General features: G+C 45.9%; 1 protein-coding gene across 3 annotated transcripts; it reads right to left on the minus strand.

Annotated features, from left to right (window-relative positions):
- Positions 1-1744: 1744 nt before the first annotated feature.
- PCTP (phosphatidylcholine transfer protein) lies at positions 1745-26750 on the minus strand. Of its 3 annotated transcripts, none has more exons than XM_079797215.1 (6): positions 26614-26750; positions 11094-11211; positions 8497-8576; positions 5235-5406; positions 4308-4375; positions 1745-3152 (listed from the first exon to the last, which is right to left on the minus strand). In XM_079797215.1, the coding sequence occupies exons 2-6, from the start codon at positions 11134-11136 to the stop codon at positions 3087-3089; spliced, it is 429 nt and encodes a 142-aa protein (XP_079653341.1). In that variant the 5' UTR covers positions 11137-11211; positions 26614-26750; the 3' UTR covers positions 1745-3086. The 3 variants fall into 3 exon arrangements, with proteins under 3 accessions (XP_079653341.1, XP_079653342.1, XP_079653343.1); XM_079797216.1 differs by lacking the exon at positions 26614-26750 and adding an exon at positions 20813-20914; XM_079797217.1 differs by lacking the exon at positions 26614-26750 and adding an exon at positions 21301-21447 and having other exon boundaries at positions 1747-3152.
- Positions 26751-27565: the final 815 nt, after the last annotated feature.

Genomic DNA, 27565 nt, shown 5'->3' on the forward strand with positions numbered 1-27565 from the left:
CCTTCACCAAGAAGGGACCTTCGTTCTAAAGGATGTTTTGGGGGAAATACTGAAACGGGAATTTTTAGGGGTGAAAAGGACAGATTTAGGAAATGTTTGAAGTTAAGAGGACCATGGAAGAAACACAGGGCTGCAGAGCAGCAGAAGGTACGGATATTTCCATAGAATAGGGGAGCTGAAAAGCTGCAACAGGTACATTTCCATAGAATGAGGGAGCTGGGAACAGCAGGCCTATATTTACAAAATAAAGGGAAGGAAGCCCTTTATCCAGAAGAAGAAAAAAGCCCAAAGGGAATAGGAAAACAATAAGGAGGGGAGGAAAAACCTCACAGGTCCCATGTGAGGTTCCACCTTTGAGCCCAGGAGTTACTATAGTAACCAGTCTAAGGGAATAGTGGCCAATCAAAGGGGATATCAAGGCACCAGGATCTGCAGCCTTTATAAGCCATAGGGAAAAGGAACCCAGTGGGACTCTTCCCCCTCCCCACGTGGGAGTCTGTACTTGTTCTTCAATAAATTTCCACCTTTGCTATACCACCTTCTCTCTGTGGATTCATTCTTCAACTCCAGCGGACAAAGAATCCGGGACATCCTGCCCAGGGGAACATTGCGTGTTCCAGTCCAAAAATTCTGCTTCAATAACTTGAATTAAATTACCAAATATTAAATTATTTTTTAATGTAATCAAACGAAACCTGCATACTGGATGGGTTTGTCTCCTCTCCTGGGTGTCATTTGGTCAATCTCCTCTCAATCACGTATTCACTAACTCAGCGACCCTCCGAGTGCCTTCTGCAGCCGACCCTAGAAGGCAGTAACCAAAGCCACATAACTGTTTCAATTCACAAGATACTAGTGTCTATTTAGAGCCACAGACATGGGGAAAACAAGTGAAACACGGTGCTAGAGGAATGGCAAAGTATTTGTAACTTTCTAATTCCAAAGGGGGCATCCAGCCCCTGTGGAGAGGTGTACCCCGAAGAATCTGGGGAGCCTCTAAGCACCAGCTCTATACATTCTGTGCTTCTGGCTCAGGGCTTCTCAGCTTCCTGCATAACCTCACATGTCAATGTTGTATAGGACTGTCTTCTCCAAATTAGCAAGCGAAGCGTATTTACCAAAAAAAATCAAAACTCTACTAGTTACAGCAAACTTTGTGACTTTTCTAACTGCCTTACCTAGAAACTCAGTATTATTAATATTCTCACAGTTCTTAGCAAGGTATGAAACACTGTTTAAAAACTGTGGTTTGCATACCACTTCATGTCGATTCTCTGCTCCAAGGCTAAAATCTCAGTGCTTGTGTTTCAGTGGCTCTATACATGAAATTTCAACTTGACCTTTTTGGCACTTTCGTTTACCATTAAATTCCAGCTACACTCAGGATAATGACATTTTAATGATACGGTGATGAAGTATCACTTAGTTGCATAATTCTATCCATATGACAGTGACTGGGGCAGGGTTAGGCACATGGTTTAAAGGGAATCATGGGATGGTGTGGGTTTAATGGAAAGAAATGTTCTCTCTCTCCCTCTTTTGGCTTAGCATGAGCCCGGGAAGATGCAAGCCTACCTTTTGCTGTTAGCAGCAATCTAGCCACCAAATACAGCCCAACTTCAAAAATAACTTGAAGAAGAGAGCTGAATTATAACATCAATTTGAGCACCTGTATCAACCCATACCTGAAGCCATTCTTCACATGGCCTTGCAAGTAAGTGAGCCTAAAATTCTTTTTTTGTTTTTTGTTTGTTTGTTTGTTTTTGTTTAAGTTCATGAGTTCGGTCAGATGTGACTTGTAAACCAAAGAGACCAAATTGATTCATTCTCACACAAGAAACCAGGTAGGAAGGAAGCTGCACACAGGATAAATAGAAGCCACTCTGTATTTATTTGGTATTCAATCACTTTCCTTCCCAGAGAGAAAACGTGCAGTCTGAGATATCCCGTTTAACTAAACCCCTGGCTTCTGGATTTACCTCCTGAATGTCTACGCCCGTTCATCAAGGTTGACACCGTCACACACAGTGCTCAAACATTTTCTCTGAGATCATCAAGGCTGTGTCACAGGATATCTGGCCCAACCAAAAATTCAGGAGCAAACATAGAAGTCTTTGGGTGGTGGGTAGACAACTTGGGTAAAATTCCTGAGAAAAAAGTACAGAGTCAACCAAGCCACTCGTTAACATTTCCCTGGCTGTGGACCATGATCCTGTCAACATCTCCAAACGTTCCAGATGGGAAATTCAGCGTATTGCCTATAAGGACACTTTATCACAGGGCTGTGTGCAAAGCATCTTGGCTTTTGTTAACTACCAGAGCCATCCGGATGCCTCCATTTCCAGTAAAATGAAGAGCTAGTGAGGTGTGGCCAACCTCTCCCCCGTGGCATATGGGATAGAGAAACACCCAGACATGGGTGATGAGGAAAAAACAGTTGTCACATCATAGTCGTATGCTTAGTCAGGCCTACAGTGGTTTTCAAATCAAAGCAGCTTCTGATCCCCCAGCTGTGGAGATGGGCAGAGACTTTTATTGGATTATCCCCTCAAGCCCCAGCCAAATCAAGTCACCAGACCTAAGGCAAAGGGACGTCAACACAGCCTTCCAGTCTTGGCGCACTGTGGGCCGACTCTGCAGGGAATGCAACTTCCAGCAGCCCCTCCGGAGTCGGAGTCGCAAGAAATCCAGTTCTGGGCAGGAGCCAGCTTGCCTGGAAGGGGCATTCTTACTAGTGTGTGTTTTTTTTGTGGTGGTGGTGGTGGCTTCTCCACCCACCCATCCCTTTCCAAAGGCACAATGGAGTGATTGTGTTCCCTACTGTGGACTTCCCTTTTGAAAAACAAACAAGCAGAAGTTTCCCTAATCTGACGCACATTCAACTGTGGAAGGAGGCAGCCAGCGGGTCCCAGGGCAGCGAGAGTGGGAAAGGAAGCCGGGCGTCAGGCACACACGGAGGCTGGGGCCGAGCTGGAGAGAGTGCCGGCCTCTGAGGACGGGGAAAGCGAAAGGAAGGCCGAGCGTCCGTGGGTTGTGGCTCTTCCGCAGACATCGGTCTGTGGGCACAAGGTTCCCAAGTCCCTTCCTTAGGTTTTCTGGAGGTAGATCTGACAGGCTTTCGCCAAGTCTTTCAAGAAGTTAGGGACTCCATTCTGCAAAGCAAAGGAGACTGTCACGTCTAGGTTCTCACGGCAATCATCCCCCCCCCCCCCCCCCCCCCCCCCCGATTCCTTGGCACGTGGCTCAGGTAGACAAAGGCGACTCGGGGAAGAATGAAAGACAACAGGGCCTGGACCGGATTTCAAGTTGCCACAGGCGATGGCGAAAGGTAAGATCCAGGGCGCAGGTGAGACTAGACAGCAGAGGCCACTGTTGCGAGACACTGCCTTATACTTTGGCTTTTGCTAATGAAAAGCTAAGGCATTTCTGAGACACCGTTTCTTGAAAAGAAAAAGAAAACACGGGAGATGGGATGGGGCTGGGTTGTTCAGCTCCTCTGAAGAAGTGAAAGGACCCGCTTTGCAGAATTAAGAGACTGGTGAGGATTTGGGGGCGTGAGGCTGGATATACCATTGTTTAGTGAGTGTTGACCATTGCGCAAGACTTTCCCAAACCTTGTCTTATCTACTCCCACTCAACGAAGTAGGTAATACCCAGGCCCTTTTAAAAGGGAAAAACTCGATGGCTTCCCTCAATTACACAGAGCAGGGCCTGGATTCAAATTCACCTGGGTTTGACCCAAAGCCTCTGAGCTTTGTCACGCTCCCAGGGGGGTCTGTTGAGCCCTCCAGCCAGTTAGTAGGACTTGTACCCAGCAGGCTGACTGGTCCCGGTGAAGCCAGGCGCCTAGGCAGTCTCCAGGGATGGGGCGACCATTGTGGTTCCCTCTCCTTACAGAGCAACAGAGCAAAACCACAGGAACAAAACCAGAGGCTTTTCCCCGGCGTGGAGACGTCAGGCTGTCTCCCCAGCCAGGCCAGCTCCTCCGTCAGCAGACACAGGCTCCGCAGGCACCATTGTCCGCACGGGGAGCAGCTATTGTCCCGAGGTTCCAGAGAGTGATCCTGGCGGGGTCTCGGGGCACAGGCAGGGAGGGGCTGGCATTCCAGCTAAGGAGTCTTTGTCTTTTGCCCCAGCTCCATCCTGGGTGTGGGCAACCCCAGTCCTAACCGTGGTCACTCAACCACGCTGCTTCATAAAAGAGCCTCATTAGGCCTGAGACAGCGTGTCTCTTCGGCCTGACAGCCCCACGGGCTAAGTCAACATTTGTCAAACACACTTCCCCCCTCTGCCTCCTGGGAGCTCACCTTGGCGGCCCAGTTAATGAGCCAGGACGGAATTTGGCCACCTGGGTTATCGAAGTAATACATGAAAACTGGAGGGGGAGAGAAAGCACGAGTCAGCAGGAGAACACAGGTTAGAAAGGTACAGCCACAAACCCCGGGAACCTCCCTGCTTGATTCAGACCCAGAAGGAGAGCGGGGAGGCAACGTGTAACTCGGGTGGATTCTCTCCTCGGCCTGGTCTTCCAGGGCATTTATATGTAAACATTTTTGAAAACATAGTCAAGATACATTTTGCTGCTATTTATTAAGTACCTGGCAAATGCCAGACACTTGGATAGAGTCTCATTATTTCTCCATTCACTAACCTAACAATCGTTAAGGAGTTGGTGAAATTAAACCCCAATGTATACAGGGTAAAATGGAGACTAAGAAGTGTGGGTTTACTTATCAAGGTGACAGATCTAACAGGCATCAGAACTATGGCTTGGATTTTGCCTCCAGTTCAAGGCCTTCTCACCCAGTAGGGCAGGTGGCCATGTGCCCCATGCTCTGCCCCAGCTCTTCTCATGGTTTGAACTCGAGGTAGGCAGGCCCCGAGACTCTGGGGTTTTGCTGAGAAGGAGCTATGTCCCCCGAAACATTCCTATGGGCTCTTTGCCCCACCCACAGGACCCACCTGGAGTCAATGCTGAGCCCTCTGGTGGACTCTGATGTTCTATTTCATCTGGACAACAGTCAGTAAAGAATGGATCGGGTCAGATTTAAACATCCACCTTGCACTCTAGCCAAGTTTCTGGGATGAACTGAATCTCTCCCCATGTTTGTCTTGCACCCCTGCCCGTTCTCTGACCTCAGGGAACGAGGATCATGCATCTACATGCCTCACGATCAGCGTGCCCTTCGCATGGGCGGCCCTGGCCGGTGCGCCCACATGCACCCTGGCTTTACCTTTGCTCCCCTTCTTGCCATCGCTCTCAATCGCCAGGCTCTGCTTGTACCCCTTCACCCGGATCACGCCCGGCCTCTCAGCAAACTGTGGCACGGAGGTGCTCTGGGCCAGGACCACGTAGATCTTCCGTCCTTCCACGTCCAGCTCTCGCCGCTGCCGGATGTAGACATACTGGAGTGCCAGTCAAGGCGTGACAGCACACCAGCATCTCAGATGGGCAGAAGGAAAGCACCCCGAGCCAGAAGCCAAAGGAGGGGGTTCTGTTCCTCCCATGGTCTCCCTGGAACTGTTACTTCACCCACCTGCCCCATCTCCTTACCTGCACTGCAAGATTGTGCCTCTAACCACCTGGTGCATCATGTGAGAGCATGCATTACCCACCTGTGAACCATTCCTTGCTGCTTTTAATTGTGCGGGGAACCACTCCTGTCCCTAAGAAGGCACTGGGAGATAGCAGAGGACTGGTTGCTTGTCAGCTGTGTAATCCTGGCTTATTTACTCAACTTTTCTGAGACACAGTTTCTCTATGTGGGGAAAAGGGGTTGATGGGGGCATTACAGGAAGACTGGAGCAGAATAAGCACTCGACAAATATTCAAGTCATTCTGTTTTGTCCTGACTTCCCCAAAGCTCTAAGTACTGACCTCTGTGCACAGAGGACAGTCAAGCAATGTACTTACAACTGGTGATCGTAGGAAGGCACTGACTTCCTGAATATTTAACTCTGAGTTAGCACTGGTTCACCAAGAATGACAGTTATTTCATCACAATAAACACAGAACAGCCTCTATGCCGATAGCACTCTTCTAGGGAAGATCATTAAATCCTAAGAAATGACAAGTCACTACTTATTAAGCCCTTACCATGTGCTTTCCCTATAGCAGTGGTCGGCAAACTGTGGCTCGTGAGCCACGTGCGGCTCGCGAGCCGTGGTTTGCCACTCTGTTGACTAATGAGTTTGCCAACCACTATCATATACTACCCTTTACCTCTTTGCACACAATATGCCACAATTGCCTAATCCTCACAGCTTCCAACTACACGGTAACATTTAGTCTAGCAGTGGTCGGCAAACTCATTAGTCAACAGAGCGGCAAACCACGGCTCGCGAGCCGCAGTTTGCGGACCACTGCCCTATAGCATCTATTTTGATCCTGACAAATCACCGTGAGTTCAGTACAAGTACCCCGGTCTAACAGATGACATTACACCAGAGAGGTAAAGAAGCATGCCCAAGGTAACCTGAATCGGAACCCAGATCTGGCTTCAAAATCTATTTAACTTGCATAGGTGGACGGGCTCAACTCTTTGCCTGCATACTTTCAAATAACAGAATTTTAGATTTAACACTAGAAGGAATTAAACGCCTAAGACGATAAAAAAATCACTCTAAGTATAATACAGTTGCACTTACTGTAATAGCAACAACCACAGCCCCATGCACCTCAGAGTCTCAAAAGCACCCACAGTTGTCCCACTCATCACTCAGGCATCCTGAGTGATGGTCTATTGCCCCCCATCTCTAAGTCATGGGGAGTAAAGTTCTCAAATGTTTTAGGGAAGAAATGATGTTGCTTTTGGCTCTGGATCTCCTCTCTCCCACTTCACAGCAAATATTGCCCTACTTTCTCCCACAACTTACTCAGCTCTTGTGACAGATGTCACCTGACACTCCACTGAGGAAAAACTAACTTACACATATTGATTAAAAATTAACTTACACATATTGATTAAAATTTGGCGGAGGTCTTTGAAGGGTTGGGAGGTCCAGCATGCCACAGAGCCTATGACTGGAGAACCACCAGTTCACTGAGGCCCAGGGACCCGAAAGGCCTTTTCCAAGGTCACACAAGGTCACGCAGCAAACCAGAGGATGGCTGCATACACAACCTGGGATCTTTCTCTCCAAAATGAATGTTCTTTACCACTGCACTATTCTCTGTTTTCAAAAATTTAACAACCCTTATTAGAGAGACATATATGCATAGAGAAAGACTAAAAACAACAACGCCGGGCATCGTGTGGCACTGGAAAGCCAATGAAATAAAAGTTTAAGGAGTCCTGAGTATTCACCCCTGCGAATACCTACCCAGCAGTGTCCCTGTGAGGTCATCAGCTGTATGAACCTGAGTCAAGTTCTGAACTTCTCTTTGCCTCAGTCTCCCTCACTGTGAAATGGGGATGATGATGCCCATTTTGCACTCTTGTCGGCAGGATTAGAGAAAACCACATAGAATCTAAGGGGTTAAGTAACCCACAATTTGTTGAAATACATGTCATGTGTAATGTAAGCTATCTAGCAGGATGTGGGAACTGTGGCAAAAAATAAACCCTTATGGAGTTTAAAATCTAGTTGGGGCCAGGTAGACACAAAAACACACACAGACAAAACACACAGAACACACCCACACACTCCCTCTCTTTTTAGGGAATAATGATTTAGGAACCAACCGACTTTATAGAATGTTAGGGCTAGAAAAGATCTAGTGATCACATAATTCAGTGGTTTCCAAGAGTTACGTTTTAATCCACGAGCCCCTTTGCTCAAAGGATCTTATGTGGAAATTCAGTGTGTGAAGTGCTCAGCTGCTGTGATTAAAGAGAACGCTTGCCTGTCAGTCACCCTACCCCCGTACTGCTCTCCCAGCAAATTCCCATCCCACCCTCCCAGGCAAGTCCTAAGTGGGCTTCTTAGAACCTCGGAGTGGCAGCTCAAACTCCCCACATTCCATTCAACCGCATCATAAGACACATAAGGAAATTGAGGGAAGAAGCATACACGCAGTGTCCAGAGCCAAGAGGGATGGAGGGACCACTGTGGGGTCCATAAAACATGAGGAGGTATGAGGAGGGCTGGAAGTGTGGGGGCTCCAGTCCCCACTCTGCCACTAATCACCTGTACGGATGCCTCTGTCACTTTACCGCTCTCTAGATTGGGGAGTGTGTTAAACTTGATTAAAAGGTCTCCCCAAGTCCCCAATTCTTCAAGCCCAACAACGTCAAGCCCTAGAAAACATCTCAGGAAAGTAGAGGCTGCCCTCCAGTGACCACAGTTACAGACGCTCCACGTGGTCAGGCCCAGAAATCCCACTCTGAGGTCTCCAAAAGCTGCACAGGGTGCAATAACAGCTTTAGCAGATGCTTCTGCAAGATCAAAGACGACGGTGTCCACACTTGCTGGACATACCACCATCGGGCGATGGCCCCGGGGCCCAGCAACCCTTAGAAAGCCGAGAAACAGTGCCCCCCTGGGAAAGGATACGTCCCTGTTGGACATGGGAAAAGGGTACTTCACTTCCCAGTAGACCACAGTCTCGCCGTTGCATTCTTTTTCATAGAGTTCTAAGGAGAACAAAAGAAGTTAATGCATCTGGAAGCCTCTTTGGTTTCAATTCACATGACGCCTATGTAGGATGACCTCGTAGAACATGATAAACCATGAATGCATACAGCACAGAATTCTAAAAAAAGTCAGGCCCGTTCATTACCACTGCAAGCTTGTTGCCTAAGAGCACGGTCCAGCGGATATAAAAGCAGAGTCAACATCAAAGAACCCAACAACAAAACTTGTCTATCTCAGAGCAAAAAACAAGATTCTCAGCTAGGAAGCAATGAATCAGTCACTATCCAGCAGGCAAGAATAAACCTTCAGGTTTCAAGATCAGGGTAACCACCAGATGTCACTAGAGTACCAACAATTTTGCTTTTTAGACCATTTTTCGCCTCTAGATTTTAAGACATGACCACTGGCTCAGGACGGAGTTGCTTAGTCTAGCGCATTTAGCTGGGAAATAAAGGTTCTGGAGAAGGCAGTGTCCTTCCTGGACAAAGAGGAAGTGGCGTCACTGTGGCGAAGTGTCTTGCTTCTCTCCCATGTTTCTGTGCACTATGCCACAGCTGCAGTGACCAAATCTCCTATCCCATCGTGCTAGGGTGTGCAAACAACGGCCGCTCTTGGAGGGAGGTAGCAAAGGAATTCGATGATACGTATCCCCTCTCACCCCAACTATACTGCAAACATCTCCCTAACATTTAGAGAGGAAGCCAAGCCAAGGGTGCCTTGAGAAGCAGATGAGGAAAAAACATATTATTTAACTCAGTTTTTGAAAGAAAATCTATTAAAGCGCTTGCCCAGCCACTGGTGCCACAGGGATGGAAGACAGCCCTTGGAAGGAAGGGAAGAGGTGGGCACCTGTTGCTTTCCCAAGCTCCGAGTTGACTCCCCGTTCGTGGACTAGCATCTCCATGCTCCTTCAAGGCATCAATTTCCTCTCCTTCTCGACTATGTGGTTTAAGCAGAACTGGCTCAGCATTAATCCCAGGGCTGGGAAAGTGCAAGACATGGCCAAGGGGGTTAGTTCAGGGAGGTGCCTCTGGCCAGGGTCTTAGCTTGCCACTCGAGCAGATTTAAGCTGAGAAGTGGCTTAGTAAAGGCTCTCAGGGAGCTCACAGAATATCCAGGAGGACCAGAGTTAGGTTTAGACCGCAGGATTGTTCCAGAGAAGCCAGTCGGGTGGACCAGACACCATGGCGTGAGAACCAAATGTCAGAAGCTCTGCAACTGTCTGCCCCAAAGTCAGGATGCCTTTGCTGGGACCATCACCAGAAAATGGATTCATGCTGCCTGCTTCCTCACGTTGATCTCTCTCAAACTGAAGACACATGTGTACTTTATGGGCCACTTCAGTCACATGACTGGAATGGCTGCTAGGGAGACTGGGACAGAGAAAACAGTTTGTCCCTTGGATGGGCAAGCAGCACAATTCCCCCTAGATACGAAGCGTATCTGAAGATAGTAAGTGACCCCAAACCATGAGAAAGGGCCACAGGAAATAAGCACGTGGTCCATGCTGAGCCGATGAGAGCCAATCCTGGGCTCTGGCTGCCAGCAGCAGCAGGAAGTGGGATTCTCATTCCTGTTCCTCTGGGGTTAGTCATATGGTTACTTATGAGCCTGGATCTTCTGGTGGCATCTTTGCATGACATAGGAATCTGCCTGAGGATTCGGGCGGAAAAACGGAGTCAAAAGATGGAGAAGTGAGTCAAGTATTGGATGCAGCTCTCCTGGAAGCCAGACACCCGTGGAGTTTTCAATGCCATGAACCAATAAACTTTTCCCTTTCCTTACACGGGCATTCGTTAGCATCTTCGTTGCTTGCAACCAGGAGACCTGACTGCGAGGGTCTTTCAGAGTCTGTGTGCCCCTTGGCAACTCCGTAGTTCTATGTCACTGTGACCGAGATGGCAGAGGTCTCTCCCAGCTCTACGGCAGGGGGATCCCCTGTTTAATGCCCTTCATAACTCCATCACCCATAGGGTCCAATCTAAGGACTGCAGACTGGCAGCCAGCCTAGGCCTTGGGGATCTGAACCCTCTTCCCACCTTAACTCCAGATTCAGCTGCCCAATTGCTCACAATTTGTACATATCATGCTGTTTCACACTTTCCTGACTTGATTCATGCTGTTATCTGAGCCTGGAATGCCCTTGCACCACTCGTCCCCTTACCCTAACTTCCTCACATATAGTATTCTTGTGTTCAACTTCCAAAACAAAGCTCGGATACCACCTCCTCCAAGAAGCCTTCCATGATATATAGGTATACAGATGACAACCAACTTACAGAGAGAACAGAGTGGCCCACTGAGCAAACTGAAGAGTGGATCAGAAAGTATGCAAAGAGCAAGTCCTAGGAATAGCAAAGACACATTTCAGCCCAGCACTTAAGACGTTTATGCCAAACTTTAAAATGAAACATAACAGGGTAGAAATTAAACCTGTTGCTTTCTGCTCGGTAGAATAAATAACAATAGATTCTACTTTCTAGTTGACTTTTTAAAAAACAGTGGGTGCTACTCACCTTTAACATATTGGTCCCACTGCTTTCTGTAGTCTAAGTCCATATAGACATCGGCGAGCAGAGCCGGCGGGCAATCCTCCAGCACACCGAAGACTTTATACTCATACAGTCCCGTCCGCTGTAGAAACAGAACAGGCAGAAACAACCTATTGGTTCCCAAGTTGCGAGGCAGCTGGACTGCACAGCGTATGAACAACAGCTGAGGCTGGGGTTCATGCTACACCATTTATCGAGCCCCTTCCTGTCGTCTTGGTGGCATGATGATGAAGAAGCAGATGAGGCACCTGCTCCCCTGGGTCTTAAATTCGGCCGGAGCATTGGTGGTGGTGTTAGCTACAAACAGTATCCAGCTAATGTAAACAGGCGCCAAGAAGGGGCACGTGACAATTGAAGCTGGATTCAGAGGAGAGGGGTCCTAAATAAGTAGGTGGTCAGGGAAGGTCTCTATGAGGGATGACCTTTATCAGAACCTCTTGTCCAAAATATTAGAAGGAGCCGTGCGTGGGAGGATGAGGAAAGACCATTCCTAGTAGGGGGAGGCCCTCAGGTTGACAGATTGAAATGCTCAAAGAGCAAAAAGTCCAGGGCTCTGGAGAATGGTGGCACCCAGAGAGTGGTAGGAGTCGAGGCCACAGAGGTGGTGGGACTGGGCCCCCAAGGGATTGGTAAACCAGTGTAAGTGTTAACTATTTTGTTCTAACTGCTATGAAAAACCAAGGAATGACTTTAAACAGGGGATGGCTTTAGAAGGATGACTCACTGCTTGGTAGAAAAGAGATCCTAAGAGAGTGAGAAAGTGGTTTAGAAGACAGTGCCATAGTCCAGATAAGAGAAGACAGTGATCTGAATGGGGTGGTAACAACAGTGATGGGGAGAAGTCAGTGACTTAGGGATATATTTTTAGAAGTCATGTCAACAACAATTGCAGTGGGGAAAGAGAAAGCAAAGAATTGAGGATAACTCTCAGAACCTTTGCTTGAACAACCAGGCAAATGGGGAGCTCCTTTTTGTAAGAAAAAACTTGGGAAAGAGGTCATTTGTGGGCTGTGGGGTAATCAAGGGTTCCACCTTGAGTTTGAGGTGCTTATTAAACATCCAAGTAGTGGGTGTCATACAGGCGGCTAGCATTCAGGGAACAGGTTACTATTTTAGATTCCATGGGGCCTAATGAACCCAACACACTGTTTTATCAGTTCTAAGACAGAATTTGTCAACACTGCTTCTTTTTTATATAAAGGACTTGTGCATAAGGGGGGGAAAAACATCAGTTGCAGATCATATTCGTCCCTTTTATTCAGGAAAAAAAATAGTTTCTAGATTCCAAAGTCCAAGAACCCTTGTCTGCGAGGGTATTGGGCTGCAGTTGGCCACTACACATTTTCACTCTCCGGACGATGGCAACTTGAAGTTCCTAACCGTCACCTTGCCTAAAGGCTCTAATTTGAAGATTAAACCAGTGGCCCTTAAATGTCAATGCAAAGGCAAACAAACAGAAAGCAAGCCTTTGGAGCCACTCAACTTCCATGTGCTAACATAATGTTATTGGGTAATTACGCCTAAGTGAAGCCATCCTCTTCAGCGCCTTGCTGGAAACTCGTGTGAAGTCAAGGGGGTAAGCATGGTGAACCTTTCCAGACATCAGGAGGCTTGTTCAAGGGTCTCCTAGCTCAGGTGGCATAACCCAGGGGTGAATAACCCAGTTTAGGAATCGCAGGCACATGTGAAAGTACCTGGCAAGAAATGGAAGGCCAACTTGCAACGAAATTCAGAAGGATTTTCCAGCTCCAGAAGTATGTGGCTTTATACCAAGGGTTTCCTGACATCAAGTGACAAACTAACAGACCTGAACCCCCTACGTGCTGTGCCACGGATGCCCCAGTGGAAGGACAGACCTCGGGAGAAACCTCTCCTTCCTGCCCCCGCCCCTCACCCTCACGTATGGAAAGGCAGTGAGGGTTTACCCATAGCACGCATTTAGACCCACATGTGTTTTCATCACCGTCGGAAGGAAGACAATTAGCTCCTTGTTCAGGAATATTGGGGGCCCCATTTTCCACACAGGCTGAGCAAAAGGGACAATTGTGTCTTGAGATCATTATCTCCCCAACCTGACATGAGTTAGCTTTGGCTCTCTGGATAAATGAAGACAAACTGTTTCCTTAAACTGGCTCCTGGCCCCTCCTGAGTGGCACCACAGCCCTAGTGACCTCAGTCCTATACAGAAAAGAAAACAGAAGCCCTCCAGGAAGAGGAGAATAGAACGAGGTGATTGACGTGAACACCGAAGAATGAGCTATTGTGACGGCTTCCTTTAAACACTCCCTTCGAGGCAGTGCTGAGAAAGGCCAGACCTCACAGGAACAAGATACTTGGTAACACCTTTCCTAGTCTCGCAATAGAAAGTTCTTTTCGAGTGCTGGGTGGCCCCACCCAAGGTCCTGGGTCAAAACACTTTTTTTCACCCGTTATTTCTTTTTTAAAAAAGGATCTCAGCACATATGCTCACGTTTTTATTTTGTCTTTTAAAAAATACAGTGAACCCTAGCCGGCTTGGCTCAGTGGATAGAGCCTCAGCCTGCGGACTGAAGGGTCGTGGGTTCGATTCTGGTCAAGGGCACATGCCTGAGATGCAGGCTCGATCCCCAGTAGGGGGCGTGCAGGAGGCAGCTGATCAATGATTCTCTCTTATCACTGAGGTTTCTAAATCTCTCTCCCTCTCCCTTCTCTGAAATCAATAAAAATACTTTTTTTTTTTTTAAAATACAGTGAATTTTTTAGCATTGTAGAAATAATTCCTATTCATTATAGGAAAATTGGAAAATGCCAAAAAAGAATGAATAAAAATGGCATGTGACACCCCCCCCCCCCTCCATAATCCATAAATACCTATGGGTAATATGGGACACATTTCTTTTAAGTAAGTAAATACTTCTCTATGTTACAAAAATGGTAATAATGGTATAAACAGCTTGTGTTCTTATTTTTAACAATATTATATTGAAGCTATGGAGAGATCACACCTAACTTAGTTATTCTTTTAAGTTATTTCTGTTTCCAAATATTTTTACAAATATAAATTCTGCTGGAATAATCTATCATTTCATACAGACCAAATTGGTCCATAATTCTAACTTTTTAATTAGGAAAGCTTCCTTAGAGATAAATTATATTAACCTTTTAAGGTTCTTTATACTTTATATAAATGTTTAAGAAAATTTATACCAATTTATACTCTTCCCCAGTAGCAAAGGATCACCTCCCCAGGATTGGGTACCACTGTTTGTCCAATTTGACAGAAAAAAAGTACAAATCTTAGCTTAATTTGGGCAAAGTTTTACTATTGATTGAGCTCCTTAAAAGTAGAGATATAAACTCTCTATAACATTTGTTGCAGTTACATTTCTAAGCTTCCTAACATTTCAATAAATTAATACAAATGAGTTTACTCAAAAGGTTTTAAACCACAATGAAGAATGGCTCCATTTCTTCAATCACACTGGAAAACAACACACTATCTACTTGTCTAATGCTCCATTTACAGAACATTTAACTTCCTACACTTCACATAGTAAAAGAATTATTCAGTGGTAGAGCATCGGTCAATATTTAGTGTGCGATACAGTTACCAGAAGAAGACACCCTCTTCTTTCTTGCTAAAAGAACACAGTCAACAGTATTGTAATACTGATGTCTGATGTCAGATGGATACGAGCCTTCTCAAGGTGATCACTTTGTAAATTATATAAATGTCTAATTACCAATCTGTACACCTGCAACTAATATAATATTGTATGCCAACTATAATTTTAAAATTTTTAAATTATAAAAAAAACAATTAAAAAAAAAGGCTCACATTACAGTTAAGAAAAAAAGAACCCCCACCCTGGCCGGTGTGGCTCAGTTGTTCAATTTCCGGTCAAGGGCACCTACACTGAAGGCTTGCAGGTTTGATTCCCAACCCGTCAGGGTGTGTGCGAGAGGCAACCAATCGATGTGTCTCTCTCACATCGATGTTCCTCTCTCTCCTTCCCTTCCACTCTCTCTAAAACATATTATTTAAAAAGTGAAAAGTGGACTGATAGAATAGTGCTGATGAGATATGAACATTTACAGGGAAATATGATTATGTGTAATTTCATCACAACACTACCAAAGTATATAAGTATTGCTAAAATGCGTGGCAAAGGAAGAGAAGTGAGAGATAATGGACCCTGTCAATGAACATTAAATAGAAGTATATTTAAGTTTACACAGAGATATCTACAACTCCACACACTCTTTTAATTAAGTGCTGCCTCCTTCCACTAAGTAACTCAGAAAAAAAAAATTATAATCTTGCTGGGACCCACCACATCCTTAGCCTTGAGAAGAAAGCAAGTTTGGGCTGGCTTTTTGGCTTGGAGGGTACTTCCTTTGGTGACCTGTCAACAGCACTGCAGCAGCGATGCCCTTCATATTTGAAGTTTTCCCATCACTTGGACCTGCTACCTGTTACTTCAATAATGCCAGCGATTGTTTCTCACAGCACGGTGCTGTTTCCAGACTTACATTCATTATCTCATGTGCTCTCTAACATAGCCCTGATTGCCATATACACTGAGTGGCCAGATTATTATGATCTCTGAACGCATAATAATCTGGCCACTCAGTGTATATCCTATATAATAAAAGGCTAATATGAAAATTGTCCCCTCTACCAGGAGTTCAGCCAGCCAACTGCCCATGTCCCCTCCTTCTGGCCAGGCTGGTCGGACCCCACCCATGCATGAATTCATGCACCAGGTCTCTCTCTCTCTCTCTCTCTCTCTCTCTCTCTCTATATATATATATATATATATATATATATATATATATATATATATATATATATATATATTGAGTGGCCATATTATTAAGCGTTCAGAGATCATAATAATATGGCCACTCAGCACTCAGTGTAGATAGAAACATTGGTGCTGCCTCCATCTTTATACAAAGAACTGAAGTGATGCTAAATCATGTGCCTGAGTCCTACAGCTAGTACTTGGGACAGAAAGAGGGTGACACCGGCCCCTCCTACTGCCCACAATGTCTCCTTCTTTAGCTCTCCTCTGTCCGGGCCACTGTTGCAGACCACACGCTAATGGTAAACAAGACCCATCACACAGCATATCACAGCCAGAAGGGGCCTTAGACCCTTTATGTAAAAGATGTCAGTGACTTGCCAAGCGTCAGTCAACAACACTGTTGGTGGCAAAGCCTGGATGGGAACCTGTTCCTACCGGTCCCCAAGCCAGTGCTTCTGCTCCAGACCACCCAGGATGGACCTCCCACGGAGATGCTCCCCTGAGTCCCTAAGCCCAGTGTGTGTCCAATGGGCCTCCTACTACCCCAGGAGGTACTTTTTAGATGCTGCTTCTGGGGGGTTCAGATAAGGACCAGGGAAAGCTGGGAATGGAGAAAGGATGAATGTTATCACTTTCAATGGAGCAGGGCTATGCTGTCTTTCTCTATTTTATTCCAAAGAGTCATGAAAATACAGAAAATCGAAGCCAGAAACTACAGCCTGGTGCTTACGGCAGGGGCTCGGAGGCACAGCAGGCATAGTGTCTAAGCTCTCCCACCGACTGGCCTTGCTCTTCTCAGCGGCCCAGTGGGTGGGTCTAATGAGAGTTCCTACCTAAGGACGTGACTGTGACGATTAAATTAGATGATCTGCCTAAAGTTCATCCCATAAAAAGTACTTAGTATTCGATATCACTTTCATTAACAAGATCAGTATGACACTCTTTTTCCAGACTGAAGAACCCAGGATTCAGAACTGCAACATAATGCATGTTTTAAGGAAAACAAATATCTACGGAGTACCTACTCCAAGCCGGCACTGTGCTTAATGATTAATAGCCACAATAATCCCTCAAAGTCAGCATGTTATTATGTCCACTATATAAACGAAGACCTGAGGGCAGGGGTGGGGGGGAGGGGGGGGAGAGTGTGTGGTTCGGCCACTTACTACTAAAATCGCTGATTTTTGAGATGCCCTGGTATTCCGGCTAACTGGTCTCCATATCAAACTGCTACATTTCTTTCTTTCTTTTTTTAAGATATATTCTTATTGATTTCAGAGAGGAAGGGAAGGGAGAAGGAGAGATAGAAATATCAATGATGAGAGAGAATCATTGATCGCCTGCCTCCTGCATGCCCAACACTGGGGATTGAGCCCACAACCCAGGCATGTGCCCTGACTGGGAACTGAATCAGGACCTCCTGGTTCATAGGTCGACACAGCCACGGAGCCACGCTGGCCAGGCAAGCTGCTACATTTCTTAGCAACGGTTATTCAAATGCCTGCAAGAAAACTGTTCCATTTCTTTTCACTCGCATTCACAGGGTTAACATATGTTGAGGAACAGAACTGCCAATAATGGTACACGTATTTATCCTAAGCATAATAAATTCTGTAAGCGCTAACATGTGTATACATGAGAAACATCAAAATGTCACAATGTTTGCATTTGACATTGCGGTTCCCGTGGAGAAGCAATCCCTGGTGGACCCCCAACCCCTCTGCCCACCCCTCAACTGACCTCACTCGTTCTCTTCAATGTATGGTGTTTATCTGCATTTACATCACTAACTTCCAGGCAGCCTTGATGAATCCCATTTCCCTAATCCTGTCAGCACACCCTGGACCGCGCACTGGATTTTCTTTGCTTTTCACAGAAGAGCTCATTTCTATTCCTCAGGGGGACAGGAAGCCTCCGCAGCCTACGACTGTGGAAGCTGTCCAGCGCCAGCCACTCTGGCAAGCAACAGACTCAGACGGTAGGAAAAGTGAGCATTTCTCACCAGAGAGAACCAGTTCTCATGGCAAGAGCCAATGCGGCAGCTGCCACTGGGAAGTGTGTAGCAAGACTGCGTGGAGACAGCGAGCTAAGTCTGATTCAGTAGTTTAGATCTCTCTAAGGAAGCAGGGTAGGCTTCATCTCTTAGGATTGCAGATAGCTAGGCAGAGTGATCAGGAGAGGTAGCTTACTAAAGACCACACTGGGCTGAATGCTTCACATGGGTTAGCCCACTTAATCCACAAGGATAACAGGAGATACACCAATTTTTCAGACAAAGAAACGGAGGCTTAAAGAAGTGGTGAGAAATAACCTGGGAAAGGCAAACCTTTTGAGAAAAGGTAGAGGAGGTAAATTGGTGGCTGGGAGTGGGAACAAGGTGACTGCAAACGAGCAAGAGGTTTCCTGTGGGAGCAACACAACTGTTCTAAAATTAGATGGTGGTGAAGGTGGCATAACCGCACACATTTACTAAAAATCGCTGAATTGTCCTCAAAATAAGTGGATTCTATTGTTTGTAGATGACATGTCAATAAAGTTCATATAAATGATCCCTCCATAAATAAGAGAGTTTATAAAACTCACCGAAGGTCACACAACTAATGAAGGCCGAACGTAGGCATGAAGCCAGTGATCTGACAGCGGAGTCCATGGTCTGTGATCCGGACTCCGTGGTCTCGGCACTCTCTGAACACATCATTAGATAAGTCATAAGCTGTCTGAGTGCCTGTGGCTATATATAGGGTCCCCCTATAATTTACCATTCCAGCTGGCACACTTTTGAGAGTGGCAGTTGTAAGAATTTTCTCCGGGACAATAGGTGTAAACTGGGCCTGTGGTGGGTATATTGGGACATTATCAGTAAATATAATTTGAAAGTATATCAAGCATCTTATCTAACCACAATGGTATGAAACTAGAACTTAATTATAAGAAAAAAAACTGAAAAACACACAAACACATGGAGGCTAAATAACATTTATACTAAACAGTGAATGAGTTAACAACGAGATCAAGGACAAAATCAAAACATACCTTGAGACAAATGAAAATGAAAACACAACAACCCCAAAGCTATGGGTGTTCATAAGAAAAGATTTACTAACTAAAGCTTAGAAGGAATTCTCTTGCAGGAGGGAGATACAGGATGGGCGTCAACCTGGAAAACAAATGAGGCTTTAGCAAAGTGGGCCAGGCAGCAAATCCTGCTGGATGATGCTAAAGGCCAGTAAGGGTTCTAGGAAGGAGCTGGTGTGTAGCCTGAGCCAATAGGGCCTCCACATTTCAATACGGATGGAGATCAAAATGGCTAGGGGCAATGTCCCTCCATCCTGTCCGCTGAGGCTCAATGGCACGCCTATGGGAATCTTATGATCCTCCAAACTTGTGAAAGCTCGCTAATTTACATCAAGGTACCATGACTGTCTTCATCCCCAGAACAGGTGGGAATAAGACATATAGAATGGTTAGTAGGGATAGGAACTGTCTAAATACCACTCACGTCCCCCCCACAGGAGAGAAGTGGTCCCTGCTACATAACAATACACAACGGAAACAATACACAATACAAAGCCAGTCACTCTGTCTCAGCTTACAGGCAATGGATACTATGAGATAAAAGATACAAAAGCAAAAAAGCACAGGCCCATGGGGTAGGGAGTATGGGTGGCTAGAGGACAGGAGCAGTATGCATGAGTTATGGGAGATAAAGCTGGAAAGGTGAGTTAAGACCAAACTAGTTCAAAGATGAGTTAAGACCAAACTAGTTCATGGTGAAGGCCTGGGGGGGGGGGGGGGGGGGGAAGAGGGGGTTGGAAGAGGTCCATGTAGGGAAAGAGGGACATATGTAATACTTTCAAAAATAAAGATTAAAATATAATAATAATAATAACATTTTTTTTAAAAAGACCAAACTAGTTCAGGATAACCTGCGGGCAACATTTGCCTTCCTTCAGAAAGGCGCTATGGAAGCAGAGTGAGTTCTGATTCCAGTTCAAATCTTGAACAAGCAACTTAACCTTTCCATAGATTCATTTCCATACATACAGGTAAAAAAAATAAATAAATAAGTATAATCATAGCACCTTACATTAGGGATGATGTGAGGATTAAGTACCTGCAAAGACTTAAACAGTGCTTGGAACATAAGAAAGCATGAAATGTATTCGCTGTTACAATAGTTATTATTAATTCTGCAACCAGCAATGCCACTGAAACGGGAGTGATAAGATCATAGCCTCTTGGGTGTTTGGACTGTGGTGTGTAGGATGGAAAGCTGGGAACTAGTTAAGAGGTCACTGCAGTTCGAGGTGAGAAGTGCCATGTATAGTGACAAACATGTAGGAAGGTAAAGGGAAAGGAAATGGGGCCTATGTCAGATATGTCTCAACAATCGAATGGACACACCTTGGCAAATGCCTGGATGTGGCCGGTAAAGGAAAATGGAATAATCTGAGAGAAGATAAACGGATCTTGTCTGAAAACTTGTCCAATTTTGCACCAAGGTAACTGTTGAAATTTCCCTAGGAAATTAATTCTGTCTGCTCTAGACCGTGAACTTGCTCACCTTGCTACACCCAGTGGTATATGTAGCAAGACAACCAGAGCTCCTCCCTGCTCTAACACTATCATACTCTGGTCCTCTGCCAAGAAACCTGGATTTCACTTACCTTGCCTGAGGATGACCTTTAACCTACCTGTCATGAACTGCTATTACACAGAGCAACTGATGACAGGGCTCAGGTGCAATATGATCCTCCCACCTGGATGGCTACTTGTTCCAAAGGCCTGCAGGAACGCCTGGAGACCTGCTTAATAACCAACTCCATTCCTCCAAGGCCTTCAGTGAATCTTTCCCTCTGAAGCTTCAGACTAAAGTTATTAAGTGCAACTTACAAGGAAGGGGCAGCAGCCAAAAGAAGCGGGTCACAGGAATGGCTAGAGTTGATAGTAAGCCCCTCCTCAGCGACACTCCTCTCCCCACACCCCAGCCACCCTGCACATCCAGTCTCTGAGAAGTCCTTTCTTTTCCACCTAGATTCAAACCCGAGGATATTCCCCACATACACACACCCCTGGCACCCACTCCGGAGGTGCATGCGGCTCAGAATCAGCAGACCCACGTTTTAACTTGACAGTTAACTTCTAACAGACCACACCCCCGTGGGGCCTCAGACCTGAGGCTGAATTCTGATGACCCCCCCACTCCCAGAAACTGGACCAAGTCAGCTGGAGGCACCGCCCCAGCGCTCGCTCCTCCCAGCACCAGAAGACCCGCCCGGTCCGGATTTCCGCGGCTGCAGGCTGCAGCCCCTCGGTTCCCCCGGAAGGCTGGCCCTGGCACGCGGCAGCCCCCCGCGGTCCTCCAGCAGGCAGGCCGCTACCTGGTCCAGCAGCCGGTAGATGCTGATGCCCAAGGCCTCCATCATTAGCTGCCATTCGGCCCCGGCCAGCGCGGGCTGCTGGAGCTCGGCACAGGCCTCCCGGAACTGCTCCGGGGAGAAGCCACTGGCCGTAGCAGGCTCCATCCTTCCGCAGCGCGACTCCTTCGCCAGCGGGAGAGGCTGTCCGAAGGCTGCCTGTAGGTTCGGGGGCGGGGCGGAAGGGTGGCCCCGCGTGATTGGCAGGGAACCGAGAAGTAATCCAGGGGAAGGCGGGACTTAGCGGGGGGCGGAGTCTAGAATGGGGTGGCCCCAGGAAGGGGCGGGTCTATAGAAGTGGGCGGGGCTAAGCAAGAGATGAAGGCGGCTAAAAGAAAAATAAAGTGAGAAAAACTGGATTTGAGCTAGGGAAAGATTGGGGGGGGGGGGGTTCCTGTGGAAATGGGGGCTTATTTATAGACGGAAGGAAGAAGGAAGACACTGTCATCTCAGAAACATCCCCTGAGTAACCCATCCCATACTCCTTGAAAATCTCAGGGGTCAGATGCTAGAACTATATATTTCAATATAACTTCTATTCTTTCTGTTACGCATTTTAAAACATTATTCTGAGAAGAGGTCCATGGGATTCTCCAGAAGGCCAAAGGGATTTATTCCACAAAAGGGGTCAAGAAACCTAGTCTACAGGGGATCCCCCAAAATACATATACACACATTTTGAATAATTATAAAGGCAATGTTTATTAATATACATTTCATTTTCAAAATTCAGCTATCATCTGTCAAAGTGTGTATACATTTTTTTTTGGGGGGGGCACCCTGTATATTGGACCTACAAGGTAATTTGCCTGCCTAGAGGGTGAAAGATGATCTAAATGTTATTATTGTAAGATCCAGAGACCTAGAAGCATGGAACAGACTGGAATATCAGAGGGAAGGCGGGGTGGTGGGAAGAGATCAACAAAAGAACACCCTATCACAGACAATAGGGTGGTGGAGGCGGGAAGGTGGGGGGGGGGGGGGAAAGGGCGCCTCTAGAAGAGGTCAAAGGGAGAAAATAAAGGACATACGTAATACTTTCAACAACAAAGATTTTAAAAATAAAATAAATCAAAGTTATTATTGTATCCACCAAGGATTTCTGCATTTTGCATAAATTTAGACTTCTTGCAACTCGAGGACCTTTTTGTTCTCTCAGGTCCCTTGGGTATTACTATAGTTCTTACCACCAGACGGTACTTGGCTTTGAATAAAGTAGGTAGTTTAAACATCAAAACAGTATAACACCTCATTAGTGCCAATAAACTCTGGGAACCCGTGTTTCCTCATCTGTAAAATGGGGTAAGAATTGTGCAACCAGTTAGAATTGAGGAGGTAACTACATGAAATAAACATAAAACATGTAATAAAAGCTCGGACATAAAATGTTCTGGCCAAAGTGTAAACAACAGTTTGAAAAACAACTAGAAAAGACCTACAGTAGTAAGTTGGAGGATACACAAACTGGATACACAAACTCCCTGTTGTGACTGAGTGATTGATCAGTGTTGTGGTGTGTGTTTTTATTGGAGTACTAAAAGCATATCTGTTCTTATTTCCTAGTAAAAGCTACAGAGCACCAAGGAAGTGAGAAGTGATTGAAATATATGGTGTCATGGATAAAACATCTGGTAAAGATCAGCACTTCTCACTCTCTCTAGGCATGTTTTTCATGGTATAGAACTAATTTGGTTGGTGGATTCCTGAGATCGAGTCATGATTATGAAAACTAGCTTTGCAGTCTGAGTTCTAGTCACTTTAAGAACCAGCAAATCACTTTAATTTTTTAAAATGATTTTTTATTTTTGGTTGCTGTTTACTTATTTATTAAAATCTTATTTATTTTTATTAAATACTAGAGGCCCGGTGCACGAAATTCGTGCACTGGGGAGGGTGTCCCTCAGCCCAGCTTGCACCCTCTCTAATATGGGACCCCTCGGGGGATGTCCAATTGCAGGTTTAGGCCCGATCCCTGTGGAATCGGGCCTAAACCTGCAGTTGGACATCCCTCTCACAATCCGGGACCATTGGCTCCTAACCGCTCACCTACCTGCCTGATTGCCCCCTAACTGCTCCCTTGCTGGCCTGATTGCCCCCTAACTGCTCCTCTGCGGGCCTGTTTGCCCCCAAATACCCTCCCCTGCTGGCCTGATCACTCCCAAGGCTTTTATTAGTATAGATATTTTATTGATTTTCTTACAGAGAGGAAGGGAGAGTGATAGAGAGTTGGAAACATCAATGAGAGAGAAACATCGATCAGCTGCCTCCTGCACTCCTCCCACTGGGGATGTGCCCACAACCAAGGTACATGCCCCTGACCGGAATCAAACCTGGGACTTTTCAGTCCACAGGCTGACGCTCTATCCACTGAGCCAAACCGGCTAGGGCTAAAATCTTATTTATTTTTAAAAAACTGTTTACTCAACAGTGATAGAAAAATTCTAGTATCTATCTCAAGGATTTGCTGGAGGAATAGGAAAGTAATACAAACAAAAGCACAATGTAAAGTGAAAGTGAACACTTGTAAAGTGTATTGTCTCAATAGGTAGCTCCAAACTGCAGCTGACTTTTGATTTTAACCTGTTTCTTTGGCCGTCCATATCATTCAGTTTTGCTCTATTCAACTCCTACTGCTGAATGTCCGCTCCTGCTAAAATGCTTAAGGGTTTTATCTCCCTGGGACAATGGAGACCCAAGAGGGTGATTTCACTGTCACTGGGCTCCAAATCTTGTAAAATAATAACCTGTAAATCGGTTAATGATAGTTTAAGCCTGCAGAGTACTCATTATGAACCAGAAACTATGCTAAGTGTTTTCATTTAATCCTCGCAATACCACTCTGAAACCAGTTCTTTTATAATCTCCAGATTTCACATGAAAAAAAAAAAAAAAAAAAAAAAAAACACTGAACTTTGGAGAAGTGATGTAACTTGCCCAAGGTCACAATTCCGTTAGAGTCTAGAGCAGTGGTTCTCAACCTTCCTAATGCCGCGACCCTTTAATACAGTTCCTCATGTTGTGGTGACCCCCAACCATAAAATTATTTTCGTTGCTACTTCATAACTGTAATTTTGCTACTGTTATGAATCATAATGTAAATATCTGTGTTTTCTGATGGTCTTAGGCGACCCCTGTGAAAGGGTCGTTTGACCCCCAAAGGGGTCTCAACCCACAGGTTGAGAACCGCTGGTCTAGAGCCTGGTTACTCGGGCCCTGGTCAGCTCTTACTGATGCAGGACCCATAGACAGGAAGCAGTGAACATAGCTTCTAACCCAACTCTATCTGTAAAGGTTTTCACTCCTAAAAGACTTTTTATGAACCATGATAGCCATAAAACTATAACATTTAACACTGAAAAAGGACATGGATATCACCTTTAGTTTCTTCTCATTTATTTATTCATATACTCGTTGTTTGATATTTCTTAATCATTGATCGATATTTATCACAAGTGACTACATTAATAGATTAAAAATAAATAAAAAATTGAAGGCAACATCTGAATCTTCCTTAAGTATGAGGTTGTATGCTTTATGGCTATCACAGCTATTGTGGGGTACAAAGACGGGTCAGATGCAAATGCTCGGTCTTAGTTTGCCATCTACATGAACAAAATTAATCAGATAAATTATTTTATGTATGTGTTACGTATGATCTAATCCATCACTTCTGTAGATAAGAGAATGGAGGCACAAAGAGATAATACCTTGGGTAATACCTGGGTTATTCAGTTAGTCAAACCATGTTGTCACAGATCCATCAAGACCGAGGGTCCCTACTGCCTTTCTCCTGCTAATACGAATAAAATCAGACGTACAAAGCAGGTGTTAGGAAAGATGAGTTTTGCCTTGTGGGGCATCTGCTTTGTGTGAACTTTATTAAGTGAAACTGACATTTAAGAAAACTGCATTTGTCGGAATCCTGGAAGGGGTCAGAGAATAAAGTCATCATCCACCTTCCTTCCAGTAAGGAGATTCCAGAGAGAGCTGGAAGTATTGGATTACAGGTCCCTTCCGCTGCCCTGACTAATCAGCACAGGGGATCTGAGTTCAGCACTGGGGCATTTCACACCCAGTGTCTAGGGTTTCACTTGGGCTGTGATCCCCAGACTGCAGACCTGCACTCTCCTATTCAGCAGCATAAATACTGGTGCCTCTTTTTTGTTTTGTTTTGTTTTTTGTTTTTTCTGGACACTTGGAACCCTCTCTTAGAGTGAAGGTCTCCGGTTTGGAACGAAGCCAGGCTGTCTTTCTCTGGGAATGTAGACTAGGCTCCTCATGACTTTAGCTGACTTCATTTAGACCAGTTCCATCTGGGAAAAAGACTCCCTCGGGTCCCCTTTACTCACTATCTCACTAGGATTGTGTGTCCATGAGAACAAATCAGATTTGTTTGCAAATTTGAAAACCTTATAATGATACTCCTCTCTTTCCTTCAAACCCTATGTATAATGAGTCAACAGTTTTTACTATTTCTACTGCCCACGTAGCTTGAATTTGTTTACTTCTTTCCTTTTTTAGAAAATATATTTTTATTGATTTCAGAGAGGAAGGGAGAGGGAGAGAGAGGTAGAAACATCAATGATGAGAGAGAATCATTGATCGGCTGCCTCCTGCACGCCCCACACTGAGGATCCAGCCCACAACCCAAGCATGTACCCTGACTGGAAATCAAACCGTGACCTTCTGGTTCATAGGTCGATGCTTAACCACTGAGCCACACCAACAGGGCTTGTTTACTTCTTTCTATCTGCACTGCCCACCCTCACCGAAGCCACCATCACCGTTCCCTTAACTACCCAGTGACCTTCTAACTGGTTGGTCTCCCTGCTGGAATCCATTCCTCACACAGACAGACAGAGAGAGCTGTGTTAAAAATGTCAAATGTCGCCCTGATCGGTTTGGCTCAGTGGATAGAGCGTTGGACTGCAGACTGAAGGGTCCCAGGTTCGATTCCAGTCAAGGGCATGTACCTTGGTTACGGGTACATCCCCAGTAGGGGGTGTGCAGGAGGCAGTTGATGGATGTTTCTCTCTCATCGATGTTTCTAGCTCTCTATCCCTCTCCCTTCCTCTCTGTAAAAAAATCAATAAAATATATATATTTTTAAAAAGTCAAATGTTACTCCCCTCCTTACAATAAGAGTTCACAGGCTTCACATTGCATTAAATAACACTCAAACTTCTCACCCCAGCCTACAAAGTCATGCCATCCTACTGGCCCTTCCTGAATCTCCATCCCCACCCTCTCCTCCCTCCCCTCCCTCCCCTCACTCACCAGGCTCCAGCCTGATGCTCTTGAGTTCCTGGGTCATGCTTAGTGCTTCTTCACCTCAGAAACTTGGCCCTCTTGTTTTCTCTGCTTCAACTGCTCTCCGCAGGCTCTTCACTCATTTTTGTCCTTCTGGTATCAGCCAGAATCTTCCTTCCAGGGACTCTCCTCCCTCAGCCTCTTTTATTTGCGATCTCAGCCTTTTGTTTTCTTTTCCTGTGTAAAAATTGGTTGCCACTTGTGATTGGATCTGTGCCCCAGTGAGGGCAGGAGGAAAACAATAAGAAGTAAACTCATAAATGTGAATTGCTTTCCAGCACTGATCTTGATCTGTAATTAGTTGAACATTTGTCTCCTCCATCAGAGCATAAGTTCAATAGCAAAGACCTGTCTGTCCTCTCCCCTCTTTTTCCCCAGCAACTAGCTCATGCCGCGCATATATATATATATATATATATATATATATATATATATACACACACACACACACACACACACACACACACACACACACACACACACTAGAGGCCTGGTACACGAAATTCGTGCACACAGTGGGGGGTGTCCCTCAGCCCAACCTGCAAGCTCTCAATCTTGGACCTCTCGAGGGATGTCCCAGTGGGATCGGGCATAAACGGGCAGTTGGACATCTCTCTCACAATCCAGAACTGCTGGCTCCGAACCACTCACCTGCCTGCCTGCCTGATTGCCCCTAACTGCTTCTGCCTGCCAGCCTGATCGACACCTAGCTGCTCCCCTGCCGGCCTGATTGCCCCTAACTACCCTCCCCTGTCGGCCTGGTCACCCCTAACTGCCCCCCCCTGCAGGCCTGGTCCCTCCCAACTGCCCCTCCTGCAGGCCTGGTTGCCCCCAACTGCCCTCCCCTGCAGGCCCGGTCACCCCTAACTGCCCTCCCCTGCTGGCCTGATTGCCCATAAGTGCCCTCCCCTGCTGGCCA

The sequence above is a fragment of the Cnephaeus nilssonii genome (assembly GCF_951640355.1).
Source record: "Cnephaeus nilssonii genome assembly, chromosome: 19".
Taxonomy (NCBI): domain Eukaryota; kingdom Metazoa; phylum Chordata; class Mammalia; order Chiroptera; family Vespertilionidae; genus Cnephaeus; species Cnephaeus nilssonii.